The sequence below is a fragment of the Anabas testudineus genome, chromosome 7 (assembly GCF_900324465.2).
Source record: "Anabas testudineus chromosome 7, fAnaTes1.2, whole genome shotgun sequence".
Classification (NCBI taxonomy): Eukaryota; Metazoa; Chordata; class Actinopteri; order Anabantiformes; family Anabantidae; genus Anabas; species Anabas testudineus.
The window spans coordinates 22,451,491-22,475,242 of NC_046616.1; the positions used below are offsets into that span (position 1 = coordinate 22,451,491).

The 23,752-nt window shown below is 40.7% G+C and overlaps 3 protein-coding genes and 1 pseudogene across 3 annotated transcripts; all 4 read right to left on the reverse strand.

The window, feature by feature from the left end:
• Positions 1-76: 76 nt before the first annotated feature.
• LOC113167219 lies at positions 77-2,288 on the reverse strand (annotated as a pseudogene).
• Positions 2,289-2,724: 436 nt separating this feature from the next.
• Positions 2,725-4,058, reverse strand: LOC113167615 (P2Y purinoceptor 1-like). The gene has a single exon (XM_026368388.1). The coding sequence runs from the start codon at positions 3,980-3,982 to the stop codon at positions 3,014-3,016; it is 969 nt and encodes a 322-aa protein (XP_026224173.1). The 5' UTR covers positions 3,983-4,058; the 3' UTR covers positions 2,725-3,013.
• Positions 4,059-14,399: 10,341 nt separating this feature from the next.
• Positions 14,400-15,629, reverse strand: LOC113167626 (P2Y purinoceptor 1-like). Its single transcript, XM_026368404.1, has one exon. It carries the CDS (start codon positions 15,406-15,408, stop codon positions 14,428-14,430), a length of 981 nt encoding a protein of 326 aa, XP_026224189.1. The 5' UTR covers positions 15,409-15,629; the 3' UTR covers positions 14,400-14,427.
• Positions 15,630-17,508: 1,879 nt separating this feature from the next.
• ccn5 (cellular communication network factor 5) lies at positions 17,509-23,529 on the reverse strand. Its single transcript, XM_026366855.1, has 5 exons — positions 23,340-23,529; positions 22,428-22,644; positions 21,655-21,903; positions 20,328-20,569; positions 17,509-19,617 (listed from the first exon to the last, which is right to left on the reverse strand). The coding sequence occupies exons 1-5, from the start codon at positions 23,400-23,402 to the stop codon at positions 19,330-19,332; spliced, it is 1,059 nt and encodes a 352-aa protein (XP_026222640.1). The 5' UTR covers positions 23,403-23,529; the 3' UTR covers positions 17,509-19,329.
• Between the last annotated feature and the right edge of the window lie 223 nt (positions 23,530-23,752).

Consider the following 23,752-nt stretch of genomic DNA (forward strand, 5'->3'; position numbering starts at 1 on the left):
AAATCTCAATTGCCAAACACACCAGCAACATGATCATATGCAATTTTTCACAGTACAGTTACAATAAACTTTTACTCTATAATTTCTTATTATCATTATAATAACCAGTAAATGTCCATCGAAGGTTGCATGTCAGGTAATCCTCAATATATACTGTTGTGGTGGTATCATAACATTTCTCAGACTTGTTGTCAGATGTGTTCATGTTCTTTGTGTAAAGCAGGTCTAGAAGACTTTGAACACTCACAACACGCAAACCATGACTGAGATAGACACAGAATAAGTAAGAGTGGAGTTTCGCATGACTCTGACTAGATGAAGAATAGCCAGGTATCTGTACACACTTATACAGGTAAGGAATCCAATGCTGCCGTATAAATTCAGGTTGAAGCAGAATCTTGTTATCTTGCAGAATACATCTCCAAAGATCCATTTACTCTTCATGAAGTAGTACACCATCAGGAACGGGAGTGTGAGCAGGTACAAAATATCAGCAACTCCAAGGCTGAGAACAAAAACGTTGATGCTCCTTAGACTCTTCCAGTTCTGCAACAAAGATTGCAATCCCCACCCATTCACTGCCAGGCCAATGAAGAAAACTAAAATGTAAGCAGCAGGTAGGAATCTGCCTGGGAAGTCAAAGCTGACACGAAGACAAGATGTGGTATTTATTATGTCTCCTGGAATGCTGCTAATATTAGAACTATATATGGTGTGGTGCCCAGAATGGGTACATCTCATGTAGCAGGGTGCATAGGATTGTCTGAAAGCCCCAGTCCCATAAATAAATAATTAAATAAAGCCTGATTAATCTTCATGAGAACCTGTAGCTATTGGGCCTCCCTCTCTATATAGGTCAGCCAAGCCTAACTGGACCAGGCCACTCTCTATCTGCTGGGCTTTTTGCGGGATTTGAATGCATTTCCCTGGTTTTTTGTTGTAATGTTGGTTCTTTGTTGGGTTTTTAGTACAGTGTTTAAGGCTCAGACTGTCCAGGCTCAACGTTTTATTTCCTGATTATTGCCATAGGGCTACACTTCAGTCTTTGAATAATCAGGTATTTAGAATATATATTCAAATTCTAATGTGAGTTGTTATGTTGGCTTGTATTTTATGAAATCTTTGTAAGACAGAGATGAAACTTGTCTACTTAGACATTTGTTTGAGTCTAAATTACTGGGGTGTATTATTTACTTTAGTTTCTCTTTTTCCAGAGCCAACTGTTGTAACGCCTGGGTTCTTAATTTTTGTGATTTTGAGCCTTTACTGCTGATTTTTTTTAACTCTTCACACACTGTGAGCTGTTCTCCACTGTCCTTATTGCATCACTCTTTTGTATGGTAGTGTTGGAAATACATGGAACTGAGAGTGAGGTTCATTTCCTAGATTGTCATTTCCCTTCCTTCCCCTTTTATCAGGTAGACTGCAGCCCTCCACTGAGAATATATTTTTAATATAGTGTCTCAAGTGGCCCAAATGTCTTTGGGTTGTTTCTGTTGTTGGTGTGTACATGTTATGTATTTGTATTATTGTATTTTTACCTGTAGTATTGTGTATAATTTGCGCTTTTAATGGTATTGTTAAACTCTGCTTTTTTCAAGAGTTGTATTCTTTTGTATTCAAAGGGATTTGGAGGTTGCATGTTGATATTGTGTGCTTGAGTGTGTTTGTGCATATAGTCAGTATACAACTTTGAATATTAACTTCTAACACGACAAGGAAAAAAATCTGCAGCCTTTAGGGGGTTTTATGAACCACGTATGAGACTGAAACGATTAAATTATTCTGTCTCAGTCTTGAAGAGTTGCTCTAAGTGTTGACCACCAGATGTCAGTGTTTGCTTTGATTGAGGGCACAAACGACAAGAAAGACCAAAAGCTTCCAAAAGTTTCACTTTCTACACTTGTATTAGTGTAGATTCTAAATAAAAAAGGATTTCAGACTGGTCAAGTGTGTTCATTCAATGTCTTTCACATATTTAGTTTCTGACTGTCAGCATTTCATGCAGGGTGGTGTCTAGTCTGTCTGGTCCAGAGATGCAGTAAAAATTGGCAGTGGAAAATACAGCTGTAGTCTCACGCTTTTGCTTCTGTCTTTGGGGTTTTCTGTTGGCACCTTTTTTTATATTTGATTTTTGTTTTTACTGTGTGCACAGCCTTATGCAGAAACATTGACCTGAAGTGACAAATGAAACGGAAAAAAAAATGCATTTACATGAACATTACTCATTATGAACTACTTGAACCACAGGGCCATTATGTTTTTCACCAGCTCTGCAGTCTTGACATGGTCGTAAACAGCAAAGGGGTAATTTTTTTCTTCTCTTAATGGACATTTTGAGAACAATTATGCACTTAAGATTTGGACCATTGGATGAACACAATCATTAAGTGTCATCTAAACCAATGTTTTTAAAACTCCACCTCAACCTCAACGATATTAATAAAATGTTGCTCACACATCAGTGTAACAGGCCTGTGGTATACACAGTCACAGAGCCTTTTTTTACTTTGAATAGTTTCAGTACATTTTCCAGACTACAGTATAAATTCAGTATGTTCAGGAATTAAGTATTTTCTTCAGTGTGATGGCTTCAGTGTGATATAATTACTTTTACCCAAAGAAAGGATCTGAAAACATCACATGCACTACATCATTGCAGATTAATACATGTCCATGTTTTTTGTTAAAAAGATATTTTCAATTTATTTATTTTATTTATTTTAGAGATAGAAAATCACTGCGACTGTATTATTCCTTTTCATTGCTGGTTTACCACATATATACAGTAAATGTTCACTCTATACATACATAACACTGAGTCTCCCCACCATAAACACAACAAGTGGTCTTATTTTTATTTTATTATTATTATTCTTTTTTTTTGGAATGTGAGGTTTTAGAACATCAACAATACAGTCATTCAATTGACCAGTGTTATGACAATGACACTGGTTAAAACCCTCATACTGTACAGTAAAACTGAATCGTGGGAGATGATGTCCAGTTTCATTTATGTATTAGACGGAAGTTGACTAAGGCTGATGGACAACCGTGTAACAGCTTGACGGGTTTGTTGGAGTAAACGTCTGAGCTGGGCAAGAATTTCTTCATCTCCATGAAGGTAAACCAGAGGGTTGAGAGCACTGTTCAGACACACAAGGCCACGACTTATCTGATAAGCAATGTAGACTCCATTATTCCACTGATGGCTTATTTTCTGTTTGGACAAAACTCTTGACCAGAGGTTGAGGTTCTTAAGTACATGAAAAGGGATGTAACAAACTGAGAAGAGAAGAATCAAAATGAACAACAATTTCAAGCATCTCTGTCTCAGTACCTTGTCAGTTGTTTTTCCTCTGCACAGAAAGACAATCATATGTCCATAGCAGCACAGAATGATGAGGAATGGGAGACAAAACCCAGTAAGTGTACGTCCAAGGCTGTATCTCAGGTAATCCTCAACATATTTATCATCGGTGGTATCGTGGCATTTCTCAGACTTGTTTCCAAATGTCTTGGTGTACAACATGTCTGGAAGACTTTGAACACTCACCAGCAGCCAAACTGTCATTGAGATGAGCACAGAGTGTGTGAGAGTTATTCTCCCCCGTACTCTCATTGGATGAACTATAGCCAGGTACCTGTACACACTTATACAGGTAAGGAATCCAATGCTGCCGTATAAATTCAGGTTGAAGCAGAATCTTGTTATCTTGCAGAATACATCTCCAAAGATCCATGTACTCTTCATGAAGTAGTACACCATCAGGAACGGGAGTGTGAGCAGGTATAAAATATCAGCAACTCCAAGGTTGAGAACAAAAACGTTGATGTTTCCCAGCTTCTTCCATTTCTGCAGCAAAGACTTCAATCCCCATCCATTGGCTACCAGACCAATGATGAACACTAAAATATAAACAGGAGGCAAGAATTTGCCTGTAAAGGTAAAGTTCACATCAGTGGAATTTGTTTTAATCATTGTCTTCTAGAGAGCAGGTCGTTGAATTCCTGTGTGCTTCTTCTATACAAATAGAAACCAAATTACCGCATGCACAGTTGAGACTTCAGTTCAAGACTTCCTCTTTTAAGCCCTGCAGACTACATTTAGGTTTCTGCACCTATCAGATTCTGGGAAATACCATTCATTGTCTGATTTGTCAGATTCTGAAATTGAAACTAAATCAAGGTTTTCTCTAGTTTAGTACACTGTGCTTTTTAGCAACATATCTAACCATTTTTCATTGCCAAATCACCATTATTGTGGTAAATTATTTGGTTATAAACAAAATGTTGGCATTTTATAAGTAAACTTATGGCTTGTGTATAAGTAATTCTGCTAATCCATCAACAGGTGGTGCCTTTCTAACATAAGAAAAGACAACACTTCATCTGCATGATATTTACACATACATTTTTGAACTTTTTCTTACTTTCATATATTATTTATCTGGCAGTGGATGGGGAATCCTGACGCTGGTAGGTACTGACCTACTGGGGACACACACACCAGTACAGTTTCATTCAGCCATTACAGTTTGGTCCTCATCAAAGATCTTGTTTACATTTGATGGTTAAATGTGTCTTGAGTGTGTCCCAACAGGCTAAGTGTATCTGGTGTTCGACTTTATTTCGTACGTTAGCAGAAATGATGCAGCAGTAAAGAAATCTTACATAAGCCTTAACTAAAATGCACGGACTTCATCATCTTATCACAGATGGTTTACTGTATAAGGCACCTACTGTACCTGCCAGTCTTCTTCACCAGATTGTTCACTGCCTCTTTCCAGTGACTGTCCAGTGTTTTCTTGGTTTGACCGCCTGTGGTTTTGACTTTTCTTAATACCTTCATAGATTTACCCTCTGCTTTTTGTTTGTATCTGATTTTGTCTTCACTAGGTTCTCTTCTGTGTCTGTCCCTGTGTTCTTTGTCTGCTCTGCAGACCCACTGGTACAAAACTGTACAATTCTAATTAATTAATTCACTGACCTTGCCAGTTTTGTTTGCCTTCCTAGGCCATGGATTGCCCTAAGTGGGGTGAGCTCTTCTTAATTTTCTCATTCCAAGCATGTCCACCAGTCCAAACTCTCATCTGTGCCTTGATCTGAGTACTGTTACAGTTCCTCCCTTGGCCCCCGTCTGTGGGTTTGGTTTTTGTTTGTGTCTCACTCTCCTGCCATACACCATATACGGACTTCCTCTTCCCCCATTCTCCACCCACTGCTGGACTAATTGACTCATTCATTTCACCTGTTACTCCCTCCATTTTATAAGCTCCCCTCAGTCCTCAGTTCAGTGCTGGTTTGTCACTCTTGCTTCATTCATGCTCATTGACATCATTCACTCTACTCTGCACACTATTCATGGACCTGCTCGTTTGTTAGTTTGTCAGTTTGCCACTTAGCCATTTTGGATCACCCCAGACTTCACTTCTGTTTGTTGGACTTTGGTTTCGTCTGTGAGTGTTACACCCTGAAAAGGGAGAAAGTCAAGACATATGACGCCCACGGACTTCATTCTACGGCGTCTTTATCTAGAATCATTTTACAAAACATAACAAACATGGAAGCAAGCATTTTCCACAATATATCTATTGACATTACATTATACATCATAACACCCTCAAATTCTGTCACAAAATGTACATATAATATCATTCCACTCACTCTCATTATGTTTTTAAACAATAACAACCAAAAAAGAAATACACAGAATATTATGTGAATGTACATTTACATCATCCTGTTAAATTTCCCTTTACCCCCTATAAACAACATTTTGCTTGACCCCTGTCAGTATATAACATAAATATGTTTTAATAAACACACACAACATTTTGCACTACAACATTCCACCACATGTAGAGCTAACGGCACGTTTAGCTAACCATGCCTGTTGACACCGTCTACCACCTGGGTGCTAATACCTCCATTACGTTTGTAATAAGTGCCATTAACCCGAATATGCAATAAACTCAATATCTTCTACTGTACTAAACATGTAGACATTCTTTATGGCCTATCCATAACGTTTTACACTTACATTTATTATACATACATACAACACAGTGCATTTCTACTAGTTATTATACTGAACGTACATTGTGCCACACTTGCTAACTACTTCCATCACTACATAACCAAACTATGTCATACACACAGTTATTCAAACAGTTATTAACGTTATCAAACAAACTTAAATCAACATTTACTTACTTGCTGGAAATTTATACAAAACTTAGAAATGTTTCAAATACCTGAAAAGAGAGAAAATCAAGACATATGACGACACAGACTTCATTCTATGGCGTCTTTATCCAGAATGAAGCTACCGCGGCGATACTCCCTCTACTGGTTACTCAGGTATAACTAATTAATTAATGGATGAACTCACCCAGCCGATTCAGCAAATTCCCTGTTTGACCACAGGCTACACTGCTATTTTCTATATAAGGAATTGCATTTCTGTCTGGAACATTAACCTCTTTCTAATACATATTTTAACTATTTTAAAGGAAAGCAAACTGCACAAATAAACTCATATAATTCAAACTTTAACAATACTGTACTAAGCTTCATCATCGATTACCCTATACTAATTTCCATCTACTACATTAGTTTATGTTTTTGTGAGTTTGTCGTTGCCTGCCTTATGCAGAGTATTTTCCGTTGTTACTTTGTCTTGTTAGCTCCGTATGTTTGTTCCCGTTTTAACCTGCCTTCAGCAGTGATTTTGGTTTGTCACTTTGTACTTTTAGTTTGTCTGTTAGTTTCATGTCCGCTTTAGTGCGTGGTTTTTGTTGGTACTTTGTATGTTGTCGTGAGAGTTTTAGTTTGAGTTTTTGCCTGTGTTTCCACAGTGTTTTATGTTGATACTTTGTTCATTTTTGTTAGTTCCCTATGTCCCCTGCCCTCCTTTCGTTTATAAACCTTTTTTGTTGGTACTCGTTGGTCCCGTTAGTCCGTTTGTAACAAGTACACTCTTTCTGACAAACCATAATGAACAAAGTACTGTACCCAGAGCACCTTGGAAATGGTGGATGCCATTAGCTCTTTACTGGCAAAGGCCAGAGCATTGCGTGTGAAGTGGTCAGTGACTATCAGCAAATTACAGATATTCCTCAAGTCAACTTATATTATTATTTGTCTTATAATAAAATTGTTCTCCAATCGGCAAGTTTTACTGGACATTTGACCCTTCAGTTTGCTGTTATGATGTTCAACATCCTATCAACATTAGCCAGTTTCTCACCTTTACCAACAATAACGTCTTGGGAGCATCGGCCTTCTGCAGTTTTTATCCTAAAGACATCTTAAGGACAACACCACTCTTCGAGCATGATGTCAATCATGAAGCTATGTTTAACTTGAAAGAATTTTCTTATTTAGGTTTTCTTATGTCAGAAGATGCTTCATGTCCCCTGAGCTTCCGTTGTGTCTTTGGCACATACAGAAGCAGCTGGTCAGCTGACCTGAGCGACCGAGAGGGGGAATGCACACATAGAAGCTCAGAAAGGTAGGGAGGGGCAAGACCATTTAAAGACTTAAAAACAAATAAAAGAATTTTAAAATGAACTCTAAGATGGACAGGCAGGCAGTGCAGTGAGGCTAAAACCGGGGTAATGTGCTCTCGAGCAGCAGCATTTTGTACCAGCTGAAGACGGGACATGGACGATTGAGACACACCAAAATACAAAGAATTACAGTAATCCAGCCTAGTCGTAACAAAGGCATGGATCAATGTCTCAACGTGCTTTTTTGACAAAAGTGGTTTAATTTTTGCCAATTGTCTCAAGTGAAAGAAGCTGGATTTCACCACTGCACTAACCTGCCTATCCAAACTAAAACCACTGTCCACCTTAACACCAAGGTTTGTGACGGTAGGTTTAAAAAATTGTTGTAAAGGGCCCAGGTCTACAAGAGGGGACCCCACCACTGGCGCTCGGACCAAAGACAATGACCTCTGTCTTTTTCTTATTAAAATGGAGGAAATTTAGAGCCATCCAGGCTCTTACTTCATCAAAACATTTCATTAATGAGCCCATGGCAAAGCCATTCTTCTGTTTCACTGGTACATATATCTGCGTGTCATCAGCAAAACAGTGAAAGGAACAATTATGCTTTCTAAGAATGGAGCCAAGGGGAAGCAAATACAGGGAAAAAAGCAGAGGCCCCAAAAATGAGCCCTGTGGGACCCCACACAGGAGAGGAGCAGAAGAGGACTGGACATGATCAATTTGTACACAAAATGTTCTCTCTTCCAAGTACGACCTAAACCACTCAAGAGCAGTGCCACCGATGCTTACACATTTCTGTAATCGAGAAGTCAAAATACCATGGTCCACTGTGTCAAAAGCAGCAGTTAGGTCCAGTAGAACTAAGACCACATTGTCTCCAGCATCTGTAGCTAAGAGGATGTCATTAAAAACCCTCAGCAATGCTGACTCAATGCTATGAAGAGGTTTAAAACCAGACTGGAAAACCTCAAGTGTGCCGTTTTAGTCTAGAAAATCCTTCAGTTTTTTCCAGAATTTTGGAGATAAAAGGGAGTTTGGAAATAGGCCTAAAATTAGACAACACAGTGGGATCCAGGCCTGGCTTTCTGATCAGTGGCCGGACTGTAACATGTTTACAGTTCTTTGGAAAGACACCAGAGTCACTGGTTCAAATCGGAGAAAAGTTACAGGACAAAATACAGAAACTGACGGGTCAGAAGCAGGTGGTGATATGAGGGCCCTGAGATTGTTCACCTTATTTACAAAGAACTTTTCACATGCCTCCAGACAAGGTTCTACACAGGCAGTCTTCAGGGCATTAAGAACAACGTCTACAGTGTTAAACAGAACACGAGGCTTGTGACAGTTTGACAGGATGATATTAGACAGGTGTTGTCTTTTAGCCTCTTTTACCACAGTCTGCGTGGGTTTTGACCAGTTTACCGCTGCGTCTGCCCCGGCGACGGTGGCGTTTCCTCCGTGGAGGTAGCACCGCGGCCCGGCAAAGGTGAGCAGGTATCTCCGACAAGAAAGGAGGCAAACTTTCCTGACCATCAGTGTTAATTTCCACCAAGTTCCTGGCCAAGACACGAAGATCCAGGAGCGTAAGGCGATCATATACGAGCAGAGCATTGGCATTTTGAATGACACTTGTCAAAAGCATCATAAACACAAACAAAGTCAGCCATGACAGACAGACACTCTGGCACCATCTTGGAAGGGCTAAATCAGAAGTTCAAAGATGCCATCTCAGATTAAGTCAAACTGGAGACACAGAGGTCCAGTTCTGGGGTTGACTGGGCAAAAATGTCTCGAGCCTCTTCTGGACTCAGGGCAACGGGTGTCACTAAAGACTGTGAGGTGTGTGTGAGTGGAGGGTAACTGGCTGAGTAGGGAGGTCATGACTGGGAGGTGGAGAGGCTAATGGGGTAGCAGGCCGGCTATCAGCAGAGGAGGCCAAGGAGTCTGGATCGGGCCTGTTGTGGTGGAGGGATGAAAGAACACAGGATTTCTGGGTCTTGAGGGTGGACAGGATGAGGTCCTTGAGGTGTCTGAATTCAGAGTAGTCCATGAGTAAGTCCTTTTCCGTGAGGGTTTTTATGGCTACTTTGGTGATGGTTGTGACAAGCTCTGGACTTCCTGCTGAGTCCAGGCATTTTAACAGATAATCTGCACCACGCAGGTCCAAGTACTCTGCCCACAGTGCCTTGGAACAAAGCCCATAACGCATGAAACAGGGACAGAGGGGAAGGTTTGGTTGGCCATTTAGGGAGTCGGGGGATCCATGGCTGCGGGTTGGTCGGATCGTTCTGTCAAGGATTAACACTACTACTGACTTTTCTGATCATACCTAGGAGCCCGGCAGGGTGGTTAAATGACAACCTGGCCCCCTGTGGACAGCTGCTTTTATTATGTAAAGAGGCACACGTCGGGGTGGGGGCAGATTTGGGGAGGGTTGTCGCTGACTTACCACAAGAGGAACGGAGGCCGGCTGAAGCTCTGGCTCACCAAGACATCTTATGGAGACATCCACACACGTTGTTGTTTTTTTTCCAAAGCGGGATGACAAGTCGTCTTTGGTGCCACAAATACATAGAACTAACGAATGCATCCACACAGTGAGACACGGAGCGGGACCGGACACCGGAACACGCCGTCGAATCAGTTCTCCAAAGAGGGACGACAAGTTGTCTTTGTCTCTAAACTGGGTGCAGTTGCCCAGTTAAAAAATATTATATTATATTTAAAAAAGCAACTCACAAGTAGGGTACAATGAGTAGGACCCCTACTGTTGGTAGACCACAGCTGGGACTTGAACCCCAGTCTCCCACATGGGAGGTGGTGATGTTACCACTACACTAACCAGCTGGATATTAATGTTTTAACAAAGTAGTGTTCTGGAGGTAGCTACTGTTATAGTGTTACATTGCAAAAATACAATAATCTAGATCAAACAACACAGTAAATAAGGAGTAATAAGGAGGTGTTCTTGTTAGAAATATTTCAACGGGGGTGGGGTGGGGGGGGGGGGGGGGGGGGGGTTACCATAGGTAGAGTTGTATATGTGAATTTCTCACTCTAATATGTTTTCTAAAACCACGCAAATCACAAATGTGCAAAAAAGAAAGTAACAAATAAAAAAATCACAATGGCAGAAGGGACACATCCAGGACTTCTGATTGATCCACTGTCCACATGTGAACGTACGTACAGCAACCAGCACATCTCTTGGTCTGAGGTTCACGGTGCAGCAGTGCTTCACCTGGCACACGGCTCTTTTTCCAGGACCAGGTGTGGGGGGTTTATTTCGAAGCTCTTGCTCCTTCGTTGCCTTTTTTCCTGTGCAGCTGTTGAATGAAAGTGGGCGGGCCTTCCATGCCCTGCGCCCCCAACCCCCACATGTACCTGTGGGGGCTCGAAGTCAGGACTCCAGAGCCAGGACAGGACCCAGAGTCATTCAGTTGTATGTCTGACAGCTGTTTACTTGGAATAACGGGACGAAACAAATGCATGTGTCACTGAGACAAATACGTTGTGACACATTTGCAATGTGACGGAGGGGGTGTAGGTTTTTATAAAAAGAGCGTGACACGGAAACTGGGTGCTTTATTTGTTGGTAACATAACACATACATGTTTCTGAATAATAACAGTAATAACAATAATAATAACAGTAATAATAATAATAATAACAGTAATAACAATAATAATAACAACAGTGTGACACGGAGCGGGACCGGACACCGTAACACGCCGTCGAAGCAGTTCTCCAAAGTGGGACGACAAGTTGTCTTTGTCTCTAAACTGGGTTCTTTATTCGTTGGTCTGTTTCTATGGGTCTTTTGGTGGTCACATCTACAGACATGGAAATCAGGTGGGTCACTGACCCATGGGTTGAATGGCCCAAATCAGGCCAGTCACCATTCAGAAGTGGGAAATGTGCAACAGTTCTCCATGAAAGAAAGTCCTCACTGTAACATTGGCATCATAACACTGCTCTGGAGAACTGCACCCAGTTTAGAGACAAAGACAACTTGTCGCCCTGCTTTGGAGAACTGCTTCGACGGCGTGTTGCGGTGTCCGGTCCCGCTCCGTGTCTCACTGTGTGGATACGTTAGTTAGTTCTATGTATGTGTTATGTGACGAACGGATAAAGAACCAAAGACGACTTGTCATCCCGCTTTGGAGAAGGAAGAAGATGTGTGTGGATGTCTCCATAAGATGTCTTGGTGAGGCAGAGCTTCAGCCGGCCTCCATTCCTCTTGTGCTAAGTCAGCGACAACCCTCCCCCCCATCTGCCCCCACCCCGACGTGTGCCGGTAACAACTGTCTTTACATAATAAAAGCAGCTGTCCACAGGGGGCCAGGTTGTCATTTGACCACCTTGCCGGGCTCCTAGGTATATTGTCATTTGACCTGTCTGTCGTAGTTCTAGTGTTAAGGGAAGGGGACGAGGCAGACATGAACTGAGAATAGGATTTATTAAAGAAAACTACCAAAACCGGGAAACGAAGGGGGGTGTTGACAGACACTACAAAAACCAGTCAGAAACACGAGGACAAAGTAACAACATAAAACTACAAAAATGGCAGAAAACAAAGTAACAAACCAGGAACCAAAGTACAAACGAAAACCGCTGCTCAATGGCAGGAAAACACTCACAGAAACCAGGTAATAATGTCCAAAGTTCAGAGTAGGGCAAAGTCCAGAGAATCCAGGGGAGAAAACAGACAGGGCTGAGGAGGACGAGCAGGAGCAGGCCTGAGAGCAAGCAGGTTGTAGCAAGCAGGGTTTAGCAGGCAGGGTTAGTAACAGGCATGTAGCAGACAGGAGAAAGGCGCTGGAAACAGGTTGAGAGCTGGCTGGTAACTGGTTGGGGAACAACGACGATCCTACGGGGGGAAAAGGACTGAGGAGAGTTTTTATAGACTAAGGGAAACACAGGTGGAGCCAATATGCAGGTGATTACAGGGAGCAGAGGGAGAGAAGTGGCTGGTGGGCGGAGTCCAGAGGGAGAGAGGAAAATCCAAGGCTTGCCAGGGCCAGGCCGAAACCGTGACACTTGGACTTTCATTTGTCCCAACTGCATCTGTAAGTCAATTTAAAATCTAGGCTTAGATCTTCAGAAATTCCTTAGAGGTGTGAAACGAAATCATTTCTTTATGAAAAGTGCTGTTTTTCAGACCTCAAGAACTACTACACCAGACACCTACAAGGCTTTTTAGGGCTCCACCCAATATATGAATCTGTTCACCTGTTGACCATATATGATGTCTCTTATGTCAATCAGTAGACATACACCATGCCTCCTTGTCAACTTTAGTTTAAGTTTACTGATCAGACATCACATGATACTCCAACCCACCCATGCAAATAATTTTTTGGCTCACTTGTAAGTGGCTGTTTATGATTGGTTGCATTGTATTTTTGCTTTAATACCGATTATATTTATATGTATTTATTTCCCTGAATGATGCATTCAAAGTTTGTGCTCGGAATGAAGTATTGTCAAGTCATAGGGTTCACATCCCTGCTCAGGCTTAGACCAGCAAACCGTGCTCACAACTCTACCTACTCTATCTTCTCAGGATCTGAACAAACATTAGATTCATTTGTTTTTGCCAGAGTAGTCTTCACACAAACGAGCTGAGCAGTATGTGTGTGGACATGCTTACAAAGTTCAGATTGTTCGTGGCTGCTTGATTCATTTCAAGACTGAAGCTCAAAAATGGACTGACTCTGAATATCTGCAACCCAAACCTGGACGTGAGTCAAACTTTGAAGCCCAGTGTTTAGTCTTAATTCTCACTTAGTGGTTAAACCTGTATATGTGTGTGTGTGTGTGTGTGTGCTTGCATGTGTGTGTTGGTGGATTCTGGATTAATTTAAGGACTAAAACTCGAAGATGGACTAATTCTGACTGCCCATGGGCCTTGTCGTGGGTTAGCATGTTGAATGTAGCCATTTTGGCTGCACAGTAAGTAATTTTAAACAGCTAATGTAGTGAAAGTTAGCTTCTCTTAGACTCTGGAGGAGGAGAAATGTTTGGGCTACTGCTGTCATGAGCGCCATGACAGCACTAGCATTTCATGCCGAGGTCAGTGTTTCTCCAGAGCAGTTAATGCTATTGCTTATCACTGGCATAGTGGTCTGTGCAAAGTGGCTAATGTAATGGGAATTTAAGCTCTTTGTATCTCCTGGTATCTAACTTTCTCAAACACAACCTTCTGTTCTCTCACCAAAGTATGAAACAAACTTTGTCTTTTTGATCATGCTGTAGGTGTCTCTCAGGAACTATCATCTGGGTGTAAGATCCTGCTGGAAACTCCTGCAAACCCACATCCCAGAAAGACATTGACAACACCTACAACAGACAAAAGGTTGTGAAACCTACCTGGGGGGTGTTCCTCAGGTATAAAAACCCTGACTTTCCTTTGTTCGGGGTCTTTCTTCATTCTGATCACTCGTGTGTTGACCGACCTATCTTTGCAAAGAAATAAAACCTTGTCGGCCGGTAGAAGTCTCTATTTCCTTATTCACCATCAGAGAAAAGTACCACCAGTTACTTTTGGCAACAGGGTTATCTGAAACCTAATCTCACCATCAAAGACTCTAAACTGCTTTGCAGGTAGAATACTCAATGCACTGTGCTAATTTGTGCAATCTATGGTCTTTCCCTTTACTTTCACTTCAGCTTCTTGTTCTATTTAAATGCATGTAACGTGCATTTGAAAAACTGATACAGATGTGTTAAGGAGTGCATACATAGCACTTACCGCACCACAACCTCAATGATCTTATTCTCTCTGTAGATCTCTCTGAAAGTCAACAATTAAATAATTAAAGATGCCAGAATTGTTTAAATGAATAAATTTTATTATTATGATTATTGTTATGTTATACATTTGTTCAATTTAAATTTCATCAACATATTAGACACTCTGCACCTGTACCAAGGGATGTTGACTAGGAGTATTGGACGTCCGCTGGAAAGTTTGTCGGGCTTGTTGGAGCAGATGTCTGAACTGAGCAGGAATTTCTTCATTTATATGAAGGTAAATCAGAGGGTTGAGAGCACTGTTCAGACATACAAGACCACGACTTATCTGATGAGCGATGTAGACTCCATTATTCCACTCATGGCATATTTTCTGTTTGGTCAGAACTCTTGACCAGAGGTTTAGGTTCCTTAAAACATGAAATGGGATGTAACAAATAGAGAAGAGAAGAATCAAGATGAACAACAACTTCAAACATCTCTGTCTCAGTACCTTGTCGGTTGTATTTGTTCTGCATAGTAGAACAATCACATGTCCGTAGCAGCCCACAGTGATGAAGAATGGAAGACAAAACCCAATGACTGTCCATCCAAGGCTGTATATCAGATAATTATCAACATGGTATTTTGATGTTGTATCGTAGCATTTCCCAGACTTGTTTCCAAATGTCTTGGTGTAGAACATGTCTGGAAGACTTTGAACACTCACAAAGACCCAAACCATTACCGAGACTCCCACAGAATGAATGAGAGTTAATCTTCCCCGGACTCTGACTGGATGAACAATAGCCAGGTACCTGTACACACTTATACAGGTAAGGAATCCAATGCTGCCGTATAAATTCAGGTTGAAGCAGAATCTTGTTATCTTGCAGAATACATCTCCAAAGATCCATTTACTCTTCATGAAGTAGTACACCATCAGGAACGGGAGTGTGAGCAGGTACAAAATATCAGCAACTCCAAGGTTGAGAACAAAAATGTTGACATTTCCCAGTTTATTCCAGTTTTGTAACAAGGACTTTAATCCCCATCCATTTGCTGCCAAACCAATAATGAATACTAAGATGAAAACAGGAGGCAAGAATTTGCCTGAAAAGTCAAAGCTGACTTGATGACAAGATGTGCGATTCATCGTCTTCTTGACAGCAGTTAGTTTCCTCTCTCAATGAGTGTGCTGGTTGTCTATGCAGAAAGAAACAGCCTGAATGTGTTTGTGGTTTAGAGAAGACTTCCTGTTTTAAAACCTACTCTCTACAAACCACATTTGAGTTTTTGCATCTGTCACTGTCAAAGAAATTACATTGGTGGTCTGGTTTGTCATTCTTCTTAACTGAAAGCTCAGAATCAGAGTAATCTAAATTAAATCCATGTTGAGTTTAAGTAGCACAAGATAATTCCAACAATAAAAGTAAAAGTAAATAAAGGACAGGTTGGAGTGTGTTAGAAAAAAGAGAGAGGAAAGAGGAAAACATTATTGGGGAATACATGAATTTTACACATACCTTTAATTAAGAGACTACCACTGAAAACGCAATAAAGGGAAACCTTCTAGAAAAGTAAAGGGAATTTAAAAAATGTAAACTTTTGAATTAGAGAGAATGATTGGCTAAATATTATACATCCACTAACTCACTGACATGGAGGGAATTTATTTAGAAAAGCAATGGATCATATAATGTAAATAATGCACACATTTTTCTGGAAATGACAGAAACGTTTTGGGAACTGGTGAGAAAAGTACTGCAACAAATACCTATGAGTTGTAATGTCATGTAACCCTCTGAACACTGTGAAGTGAGCGATGATCTAAAGTGTTATTAGTGAAATAAAAGAAGAAGAAATTTTCTTGATAGAAAAGCCATTGTGCCATAATACTGCAAAACCACATTTGCAAGAGAAATAGGAAAAATGGCTACTACACAAGACACAAAATGGTAACCTTCGCTGAAAAATACATCTTTAAACAGGAATGGGTTATAAACGTTTAAAGTATTTCTCTGATACTGTCACATCCTCTTGTATAAAGGGTAATAATAACAATAACAACATTAGTAATATTATTAATGGAAATTCCTTCCATTCCTTTAAACTGCCCACTCAGTCAAATCGGTCACTTTTATAACTTTTATATAGCTATTCTACAACTTTTAACTGCAATTTGTGTATCAGCATTTAGCCCTTTTCAGCATTTTGCTGGTAAGTAAATTAACAAGTGGTGGTTATCTGATAGTGGCTGGTTTAAAGAAAAGTATTTTACCACATCCTGTGGTAATATGCTGTGATTCTGTTGTAGCTACCCAACAGTGTGTGGTACCAGTAAGTTTACAGGGACTGCTTGGTTTAAATCTGTGCCAACGTGATTTCTTGTGGTATCCTTTCGTCAGTACCTAACAGCAATTTTCTCGATATGAGCTTTATGTGGTTATTGTATAATTTAGTGTTTGGACAGTAAACAACCTCACAGGATGAGGAATTTTCATAAACTAGCAATTCAAAAACATGTCTCAGTATTGTCTTATTTTTAATTCATAAAACAATGATTAAATCATTATCATACCTGACATGAATCTGCCATGCTGCTTGATTCTAGGGTAGTAGAAAGATTTAAGTGGCAATTTCATATTGTTGGTCAATCCACCACTTGGTTCTGGCTGAAGTATCTCAACAACTATTGCAGTGGTTTTCAAGAATGACAATGTCTAGTAATTGTATCTCATAGCATCACTGAAAATCATCACTTGTGACTTTGAAAGTCACACAGTTACATGACGACCAACTGAGTGAATGTGTTTCAAGGAATGTACCATCACATATACTTTGAAGGTCAGTTTACTGGTAAATCAGTATCCTGGTCAAAAACTACACTATGAAGACAAGTGAACACTCCAAGTAACCATGCAAAAATGTTGTTGGAATACATAAGTCAAAGATTTGAAGAAAATTCCAAAGTTACTTGAGTTCAGGTACCTCCATCATTAGGAAATGGATGAAATATGTATAAATGTGCCTACAGCAAGTCATGTGATTGACCATGGTGCTAGTGAGGGAGACCACAAGACTCCTCTGAATATGTTAAAAGCTACACCTCAGTAGGAATTTATACCCTTGTATGTCGCTTTGGATAAAAGCATCTGCCAAATGCAGAATGTAATTTCACTAGATGTCTTGTCATGGCCACAACCATAAAGCCAAACATTGTAAAGGTGTCTGTAAAGAAAGCTATAAATAGTAATACAAGTCAGTAATACAACGTTTTATAGCAAAAATCAGCATTTTTCTGTTCAGCTCATTAGTAAGAGGAATAAATGTTAAGAAATATTTGTACAGAATACACTAACACTAAAAATCTGTGAATATGACAAAATATACTGTATATCAAAAACAGAAAACGTACTGAGGAAAATTCAGGAAAAATGGTTTGTAAGACATTAAAACACTTTTTCATTAAGCCTGTACATACTGTAATAGATATCTGTCCAGAATTATTTACAACAAAACAGAAAATAAAAAATAAGTGCAAGGTCAAAAACACAAATACATCTGTACAAGGTAAAAGTTAAAATGTTCACATCAAAAAACAATAGCAGTCAAACCACTGTGTGAAATGCAAGAGGCCTTTGACCTACTAATTAACATCCCCAAAACATGTCAGTCCTCAACGCCATCCATATTGCATAATTACATGAGTAGCAACAATGAATGTGAATCCCAGAGGACAAGCAGCAGATGTAGTCTTAGAGCTGCAGCTGCTGTCATGGATACCAGTGTAGGCTGTCGCTCCCTTCTGTACAAATGAATTCATTTGTTTTTGTTGTACTAAAGACATTTGGGTTCAACATAAAGAAAAGATTAGAATTTTGACTTTTATTTGATGTACACCTCAGGATGTTAAACAACAACGAAGGGCTTACATGACCTATGTAAACATGAAAACTAGAGAGTTGTCTATGGGAGTAAAGGAAGTCATTCTGAAAAACTAAGGGAGGCCTCGGATGGTCTTTTCCTCACTCAGATTTTGGGTTATCTAATATAAAAGGTGTTACCTCAAATAAAAGTTCACATTTTATTCATCTTTAGACCTTAAACCCAAATGTCTTCAGTGTCAGCAATACTTTCAGAGATAAGGTATTCTCTATTCTTTGCCTGTGCTTCCATATTTCTATTTGATAAACCCAACTTCTGTCTTGTAGAATTTTTGTGCAATGGAAAATGTTCCAGTCCTTATTAGCACAACTGCTGCCCTTCTACTAATGATCTCACTGCATGAACTGTGAGACTCAGAACAGCTCCCTGGTCACAGAAAAGCACAGAAACGTCAGTTAAAAGTTAAAACCTAGTGTTAGGATTTAGATGATTTAAATAGTGAATGAAAGTATCCAGCTGTGCCCACTGCTAACATATATTGCCGGATAGTACTGCAAGTACTGTATGTGTTTAAACCTCTTTATGACCTCAGCAACATCATGGTCAACTGTCATAGTTCAATCAGAGTTTAGTTTTTTTAAATGAAATTTTAATATTTCAGTTACGCACAATTATGCAAGATCACTCTGATTAAATTGTTCCAATAGCTTACTCTTTACTGGCTCCCTCGAACTGTGAATGGTTTTTAAATTTCACAAAACTAATTCAGTGCACACCTTTATAAGAACATTTTCCTCTTTCTTCTTATTTCTATAATTTTCATTTTGAGGATTCTGCGATTATTTTACCTTGTCTTCTCTTTCTGCTATTCAGTATTAAACATACTATATACTGTAAATAAAATGTGTTTTGTTTGCCAAATAATTTAGATTCTTTAATAAGGTCAAACCACCAGAATAGTGGGCCGTAATAGCGCCTCAAGGTGCAGGAGGAGCTGGGGATAAGTGCAGACTCAGTGTCCATGTCAAGATCAACATTTTGCCTCAGTCACAGCTTTTATCTACAATGGTCATTTTCTCATTTAAGGTCCTTTGATTAGAGACTATCTAAGGTTTCTCTCACTGCATGCTCCCCGAATCAGTCAGCAAAGTCTCCCAGCTGTGAATAAATCAATGCTCATACAGGCTGATCAGGGCCTGAATCCCCACAGTGCAGGGTTAGTGAATGGGGAGTAGGGGCAGTTGTTGTGACAGACACATGAGTGGATCATCATCACAGCTCGCTGTAGCTGTCTGCCGAAGGGGCAGCGGAAGGTCACCTGAGAAGTGGTGGTTTGATAAGGCGTGCAGCAGCGAGAGTCCGTGCACTGTCCACAGTAGCGGAGCTGATAAGCACGAGTGCTGTAGCAGCCCTGGTGCACCAGCTGAATGGGCCCAGGTGACATGTAGCTGGCCTTGCAGCTCCCCTGCTGACCCCACTGAGAAAACAATATGCACATATACACAGACACACACACACACACACAGGAAAAGAAAGAAAATACAGTGTAAATATACTGTAGTATATGCAAATGCTTTCTGAGACATTTTATATTATATATTTAATTAAAGCAGGTTCTAACATATATATTTTACTAAAGATAACCATTTTAAAGATGTAACCAATTCTGATCTGCAATCCTGTCTGGGCAAATACAATATTAAGAGTACTAACTAGTAAATGGTTGAGGCATAAAAACACTGACTAAAATAAAGGAAATGTCTTATCGGGGGGTTAAAATCAAGTCTTCTGCTTCATTCTTTCATTGAGTGTTGTACATGTCTAATTAAATAAAAGATCTGCTAATGTCTTAAGCAGCTCTGCTTCTGAGAAATGTTTGTGAAAGACAATTCTTTGTAACTGAGTTGTCAAACTCTCAGTTCACCACAATCACACTACATGTTTTCACACACCTTCGTGTGGTATTCAGCTTGCTCTGAATGTTTGAGATAACAGTGTGTTTCACTTTATTCCAGTGTATTAACATTCAGCAGTCGAGGAACTCAAAGGTTAGCAGGTAAATCCTAAACTATTACTTGCAATTCGCCAGAGAATTCCCTTTAAAGACGTGACATGATATAATTTATGGTGAGTTAAACTGAGCTAACATACAGCAGCAGACAAAAGCAGCGTGTGGTTGGAGCTCACCGCAGGCTTCCTGACTGCAGGCTGAACAGCACCACAAGGCCGAACTTTGCAGAGTCGAGTCTCCATTTGCAGCTTGCAGGCAGAGTTTTGGTTTGAGACCCTTGTGGAGACTCCAGCCCCACAGCTCTGGGAACAGGCGCTCCACTGGGTGCTCTTCTCTATACACACGGAGGCAGGTGGGGCCAGTTTGTTTAGGGCACGATCGCTGCTGAGAGCTGGCAACAACCTGTTGGGTCTAGTTGCTAAAGAAATCAAACGAAATGATGGATGAGGATAAAGTAGCATGTAGTTCATGTTGCACAATAAATGTGAAGTTAAAGCTGTGCTTGGCTTAGCACAAGATAGGGAAACTCAGCCTGCTGCCTGCCTTATTAATGGAATGATCAACTCTGTTGTTATTTTTGTCTGGTTTTTGTTTGCTAGGTTACATTAATTATACCCTGTGCTATAGAAGTATAGCTCGATTACAAACATTTATGTTCAATTGAAAATAATATAAACTTATTGGAAACAATAAAACATGTATTGTGTCTGTTTTTTTATTATATATTACCATATTATCTTAATGACACTGTGTCACATCCATTTCTCATCTTAGTCACCTTCAATCAGTCACGGCTGATTCGCTGCTAGTAATGTTAATGTTTGATCTAAAAATTCCAAACCAATCCAGCGCTTTGGATTGAATGTTTAAAATCCAAAGCAACATGTATCAGTCATGATAATCAGCTGTTTTTCAGGCGTGACATGGCAGCTTATGTATTCAAGAACAAAATGTCCCTTTGCTGTTCTCATAATGTTATTTAACAGTGTTTGGCTTGATTTCCCCAACACGCCCCTTTCTTTTTTCTCTCACATTTTAATGTAGTCTTTACATGGCTTCGTGTGTTTAATTGTCACACAGCTGTGGTTAACTTTAATGACTGGGGAAAAAATATGTTTTGACTCTTGTAAAGAAATTTGGGATATATTTGGACTTTGGGAGTTTCCCTTTGGCCAGACACACCCCAAATGAATGCAAAAATGCTGCAGTAAAAACTTCCAGACATGACCACCGTGACAAACCACATATAAATGGAGGAAGGATTATGTTGCCATATGGACTGATCATCAGTGAGCATGAGTTATAGTTTAGGAATATGGAGAATATGTGGAAATACATCTGGCACCAGCAACAGGACATTGGAAATATGTTGTAAACCAGCTCTGATGCCAGGATAAAATTTAAAGGAGCTCCTGCATCAGAGGATGTCTAGTGAGCAACTCTTTAGAGGGAACATTTTACTACTGCAACACATTTATTCATCCATCTACAGTTGGCGTTTACCTGTGATGGCATCCTGAATGACTGTGTTTTCAAGGTTTTCACACACCCACTCCTTGCAGCATTTCCCTGGCAGCCGGATGTGCTGCGGGTTGGGACAGTCTGGAGTGGGAAGACGGGCATTTAGAGGGCAAGCAGGCACACAGATCACCCCCCCACCTCTACAGTGGCAGTAAGTGTCACAGGACGGCTGAAACGACTGGCCCTCGTGGTAAGTGATGCCATTCAGTTCGCAGCCCAGATCCTCCTTAGCTGTAAGAAACACAAAACGTGCATCGTCTTTTTTTGGCCACTGCTGCATCTCAGAGTGATGTAAGAAACTTGATCAGGAAGTGAAAGAATTAAATTAGGTAAACAGAGAGAGAGAGAGAGAGAGAAGATGGAGGTAAATGGATGCAGGGAGACAAAACAGAGGAAAATTAAAAAGAAAGAGGAGAGACATGGGAGCTGCTGTCTCTGCCAGCGGGTATGTAGTTTAATGGGAAAACCAGGCCTCTCTGCTGAGAACCGAGGAGCCTGGTTTTCAACCTGAGTGTTTTCTCTGCCATCTATCATGCTCAAAGCGCCATCATCAGATAAAACATGTCAACAGCAGCCCTGGAAATAGAAGCTGAAACGTTTTGGTGCAGCACCCACCACCCAGTAGGTTGCCCCTCTTGGTTGAGCGGACTTTAAACATTTATTTAGACTGGCTGAGGTGCTAACATCCTCCTCTCTGCAGAGTATGCCCCCTACTCTCTCTTACCCACACTTGGATTGTTAGAAGAAGCACTCACTGACACACTCCCCGGGGTCACCGGGGAAGCTGGCGCTGTGGTCACACTGCAGTCCTCTCTGACTGTCGCACGGAAACATCTCAGAGCAGGACTCGCCTCTTTGCCGGGCGCACACCTGGCAGCACCGGCAGCCGTCTAGCACCAGTGGAACTCCCGCGGGACACTGGGGGGGCGGATGAGGGCAAAGGCACGGCCGGGCACACACCTGGCACAGCACCTGCAGGGACATGAGGCACAGCCAGGCTAGAGGATGTTAGTGCAAGACCTTAGGTTGCTAAATACAAACATGCTCGACAGTGCAGCATGTGATATGAGCAATATTGTTGTTTTCACCACCACCACAAGTATCATCATCATCTAAATGACTACTCATTACTACACATTCATATGTGGTACAGTATTCATAGAACTTGCACACTATTACACCAAACTACTGTTTTTAAGACATATTTCTGATCAAAGTCCAGTCTGACTGGATCTGAGCAGAACAATCTGTTTCTGGGCTTTCTTATGAAGACACTGAGCAGCATTTGTGTTCCTGTACTGCCAGCAAGGCTACATACTGTATTTTCAAATCAATGTGATCACACTGATAACATGGAGGAGAAGATTTAAGCACACTGTAAATAAGACTTCACACACAAAACTTAACTAATATGCACTCATGCAGTGTTTCCAAATGTTGTACATTAAGGCAATATGGTAATCAATAAATGATCACATTGCACAGGCATATTATCTATAACTGTATTTCAGCTTGTACAAGTAAATTGAGCCAAGACAAATCACAGGAAATTAGCTTCATTATTTGAACTCTCTCCCACACACACACACACACACACACACAGAAATACAGTCCATAATCACCTCCTTCAAAACAAACTACTGTAAACAAGTGAGAGTGCGCCTCACCTGTGTAGCCACGCACAGCAGCACAGCCACAGTTATCACGCAGTCGCACAGCAGTCGGTCCATGGAGCTCGGTCTGTCTCAGTAACCTGCGTGACGGTGTGGTGCACCCACTGCAGCTATTTGCTAACTGCTCATTCTTGTGCCTGCTGACATTTATAAAGTCTGGACTCTGATGTCACAGGCTGACTACCATGTAAACAGCTGCTGGACCAGCATCAGAAATGTTTCACATTCCTCCTTCCTACTGCCCATTTCCACCTCCAGACACACACGCACACCTCCACCCCCAGCTCCTTCCTCGCTTTTTACTCTCCTCCCTCTCTTTCCAGTCTTGTGGCGTACTAAGTTTGCAGAACTTAACACAAGCAGAGGGGAGAAAAATACATTAGCCCAGTTGTCTGGAAGTCAAACAA

What these genes read in the sequence shown, in the direction of transcription:
- LOC113167615 (XM_026368388.1), bottom strand. Translation starts at nt 3,982, where the DNA reads ATGATTAAAACAAATTCCACTGATGTGAACTTTACCTTTACAGGCAAA.
- ccn5 (XM_026366855.1), bottom strand. Translation starts at nt 23,402, where the DNA reads ATGGACCGACTGCTGTGCGACTGCGTGATAACTGTGGCTGTGCTGCTG. An exon ending in CATTCAGGATGCCATCACAG is followed by an intron (nt 20,570 to 21,654) that starts GTAAACGCCAAC and finishes TGATTTCTTTAG; the next exon opens with CAACTAGACCCAACAGGTTG. An exon ending in CTGCAGTCAGGAAGCCTGCG is followed by an intron (nt 19,618 to 20,327) that starts GTGAGCTCCAAC and finishes TTGTTTTCTCAG; the next exon opens with TGGGGTCAGCAGGGGAGCTG.
- LOC113167626 (XM_026368404.1), bottom strand. Translation starts at nt 15,408, where the DNA reads ATGAATCGCACATCTTGTCATCAAGTCAGCTTTGACTTTTCAGGCAAA.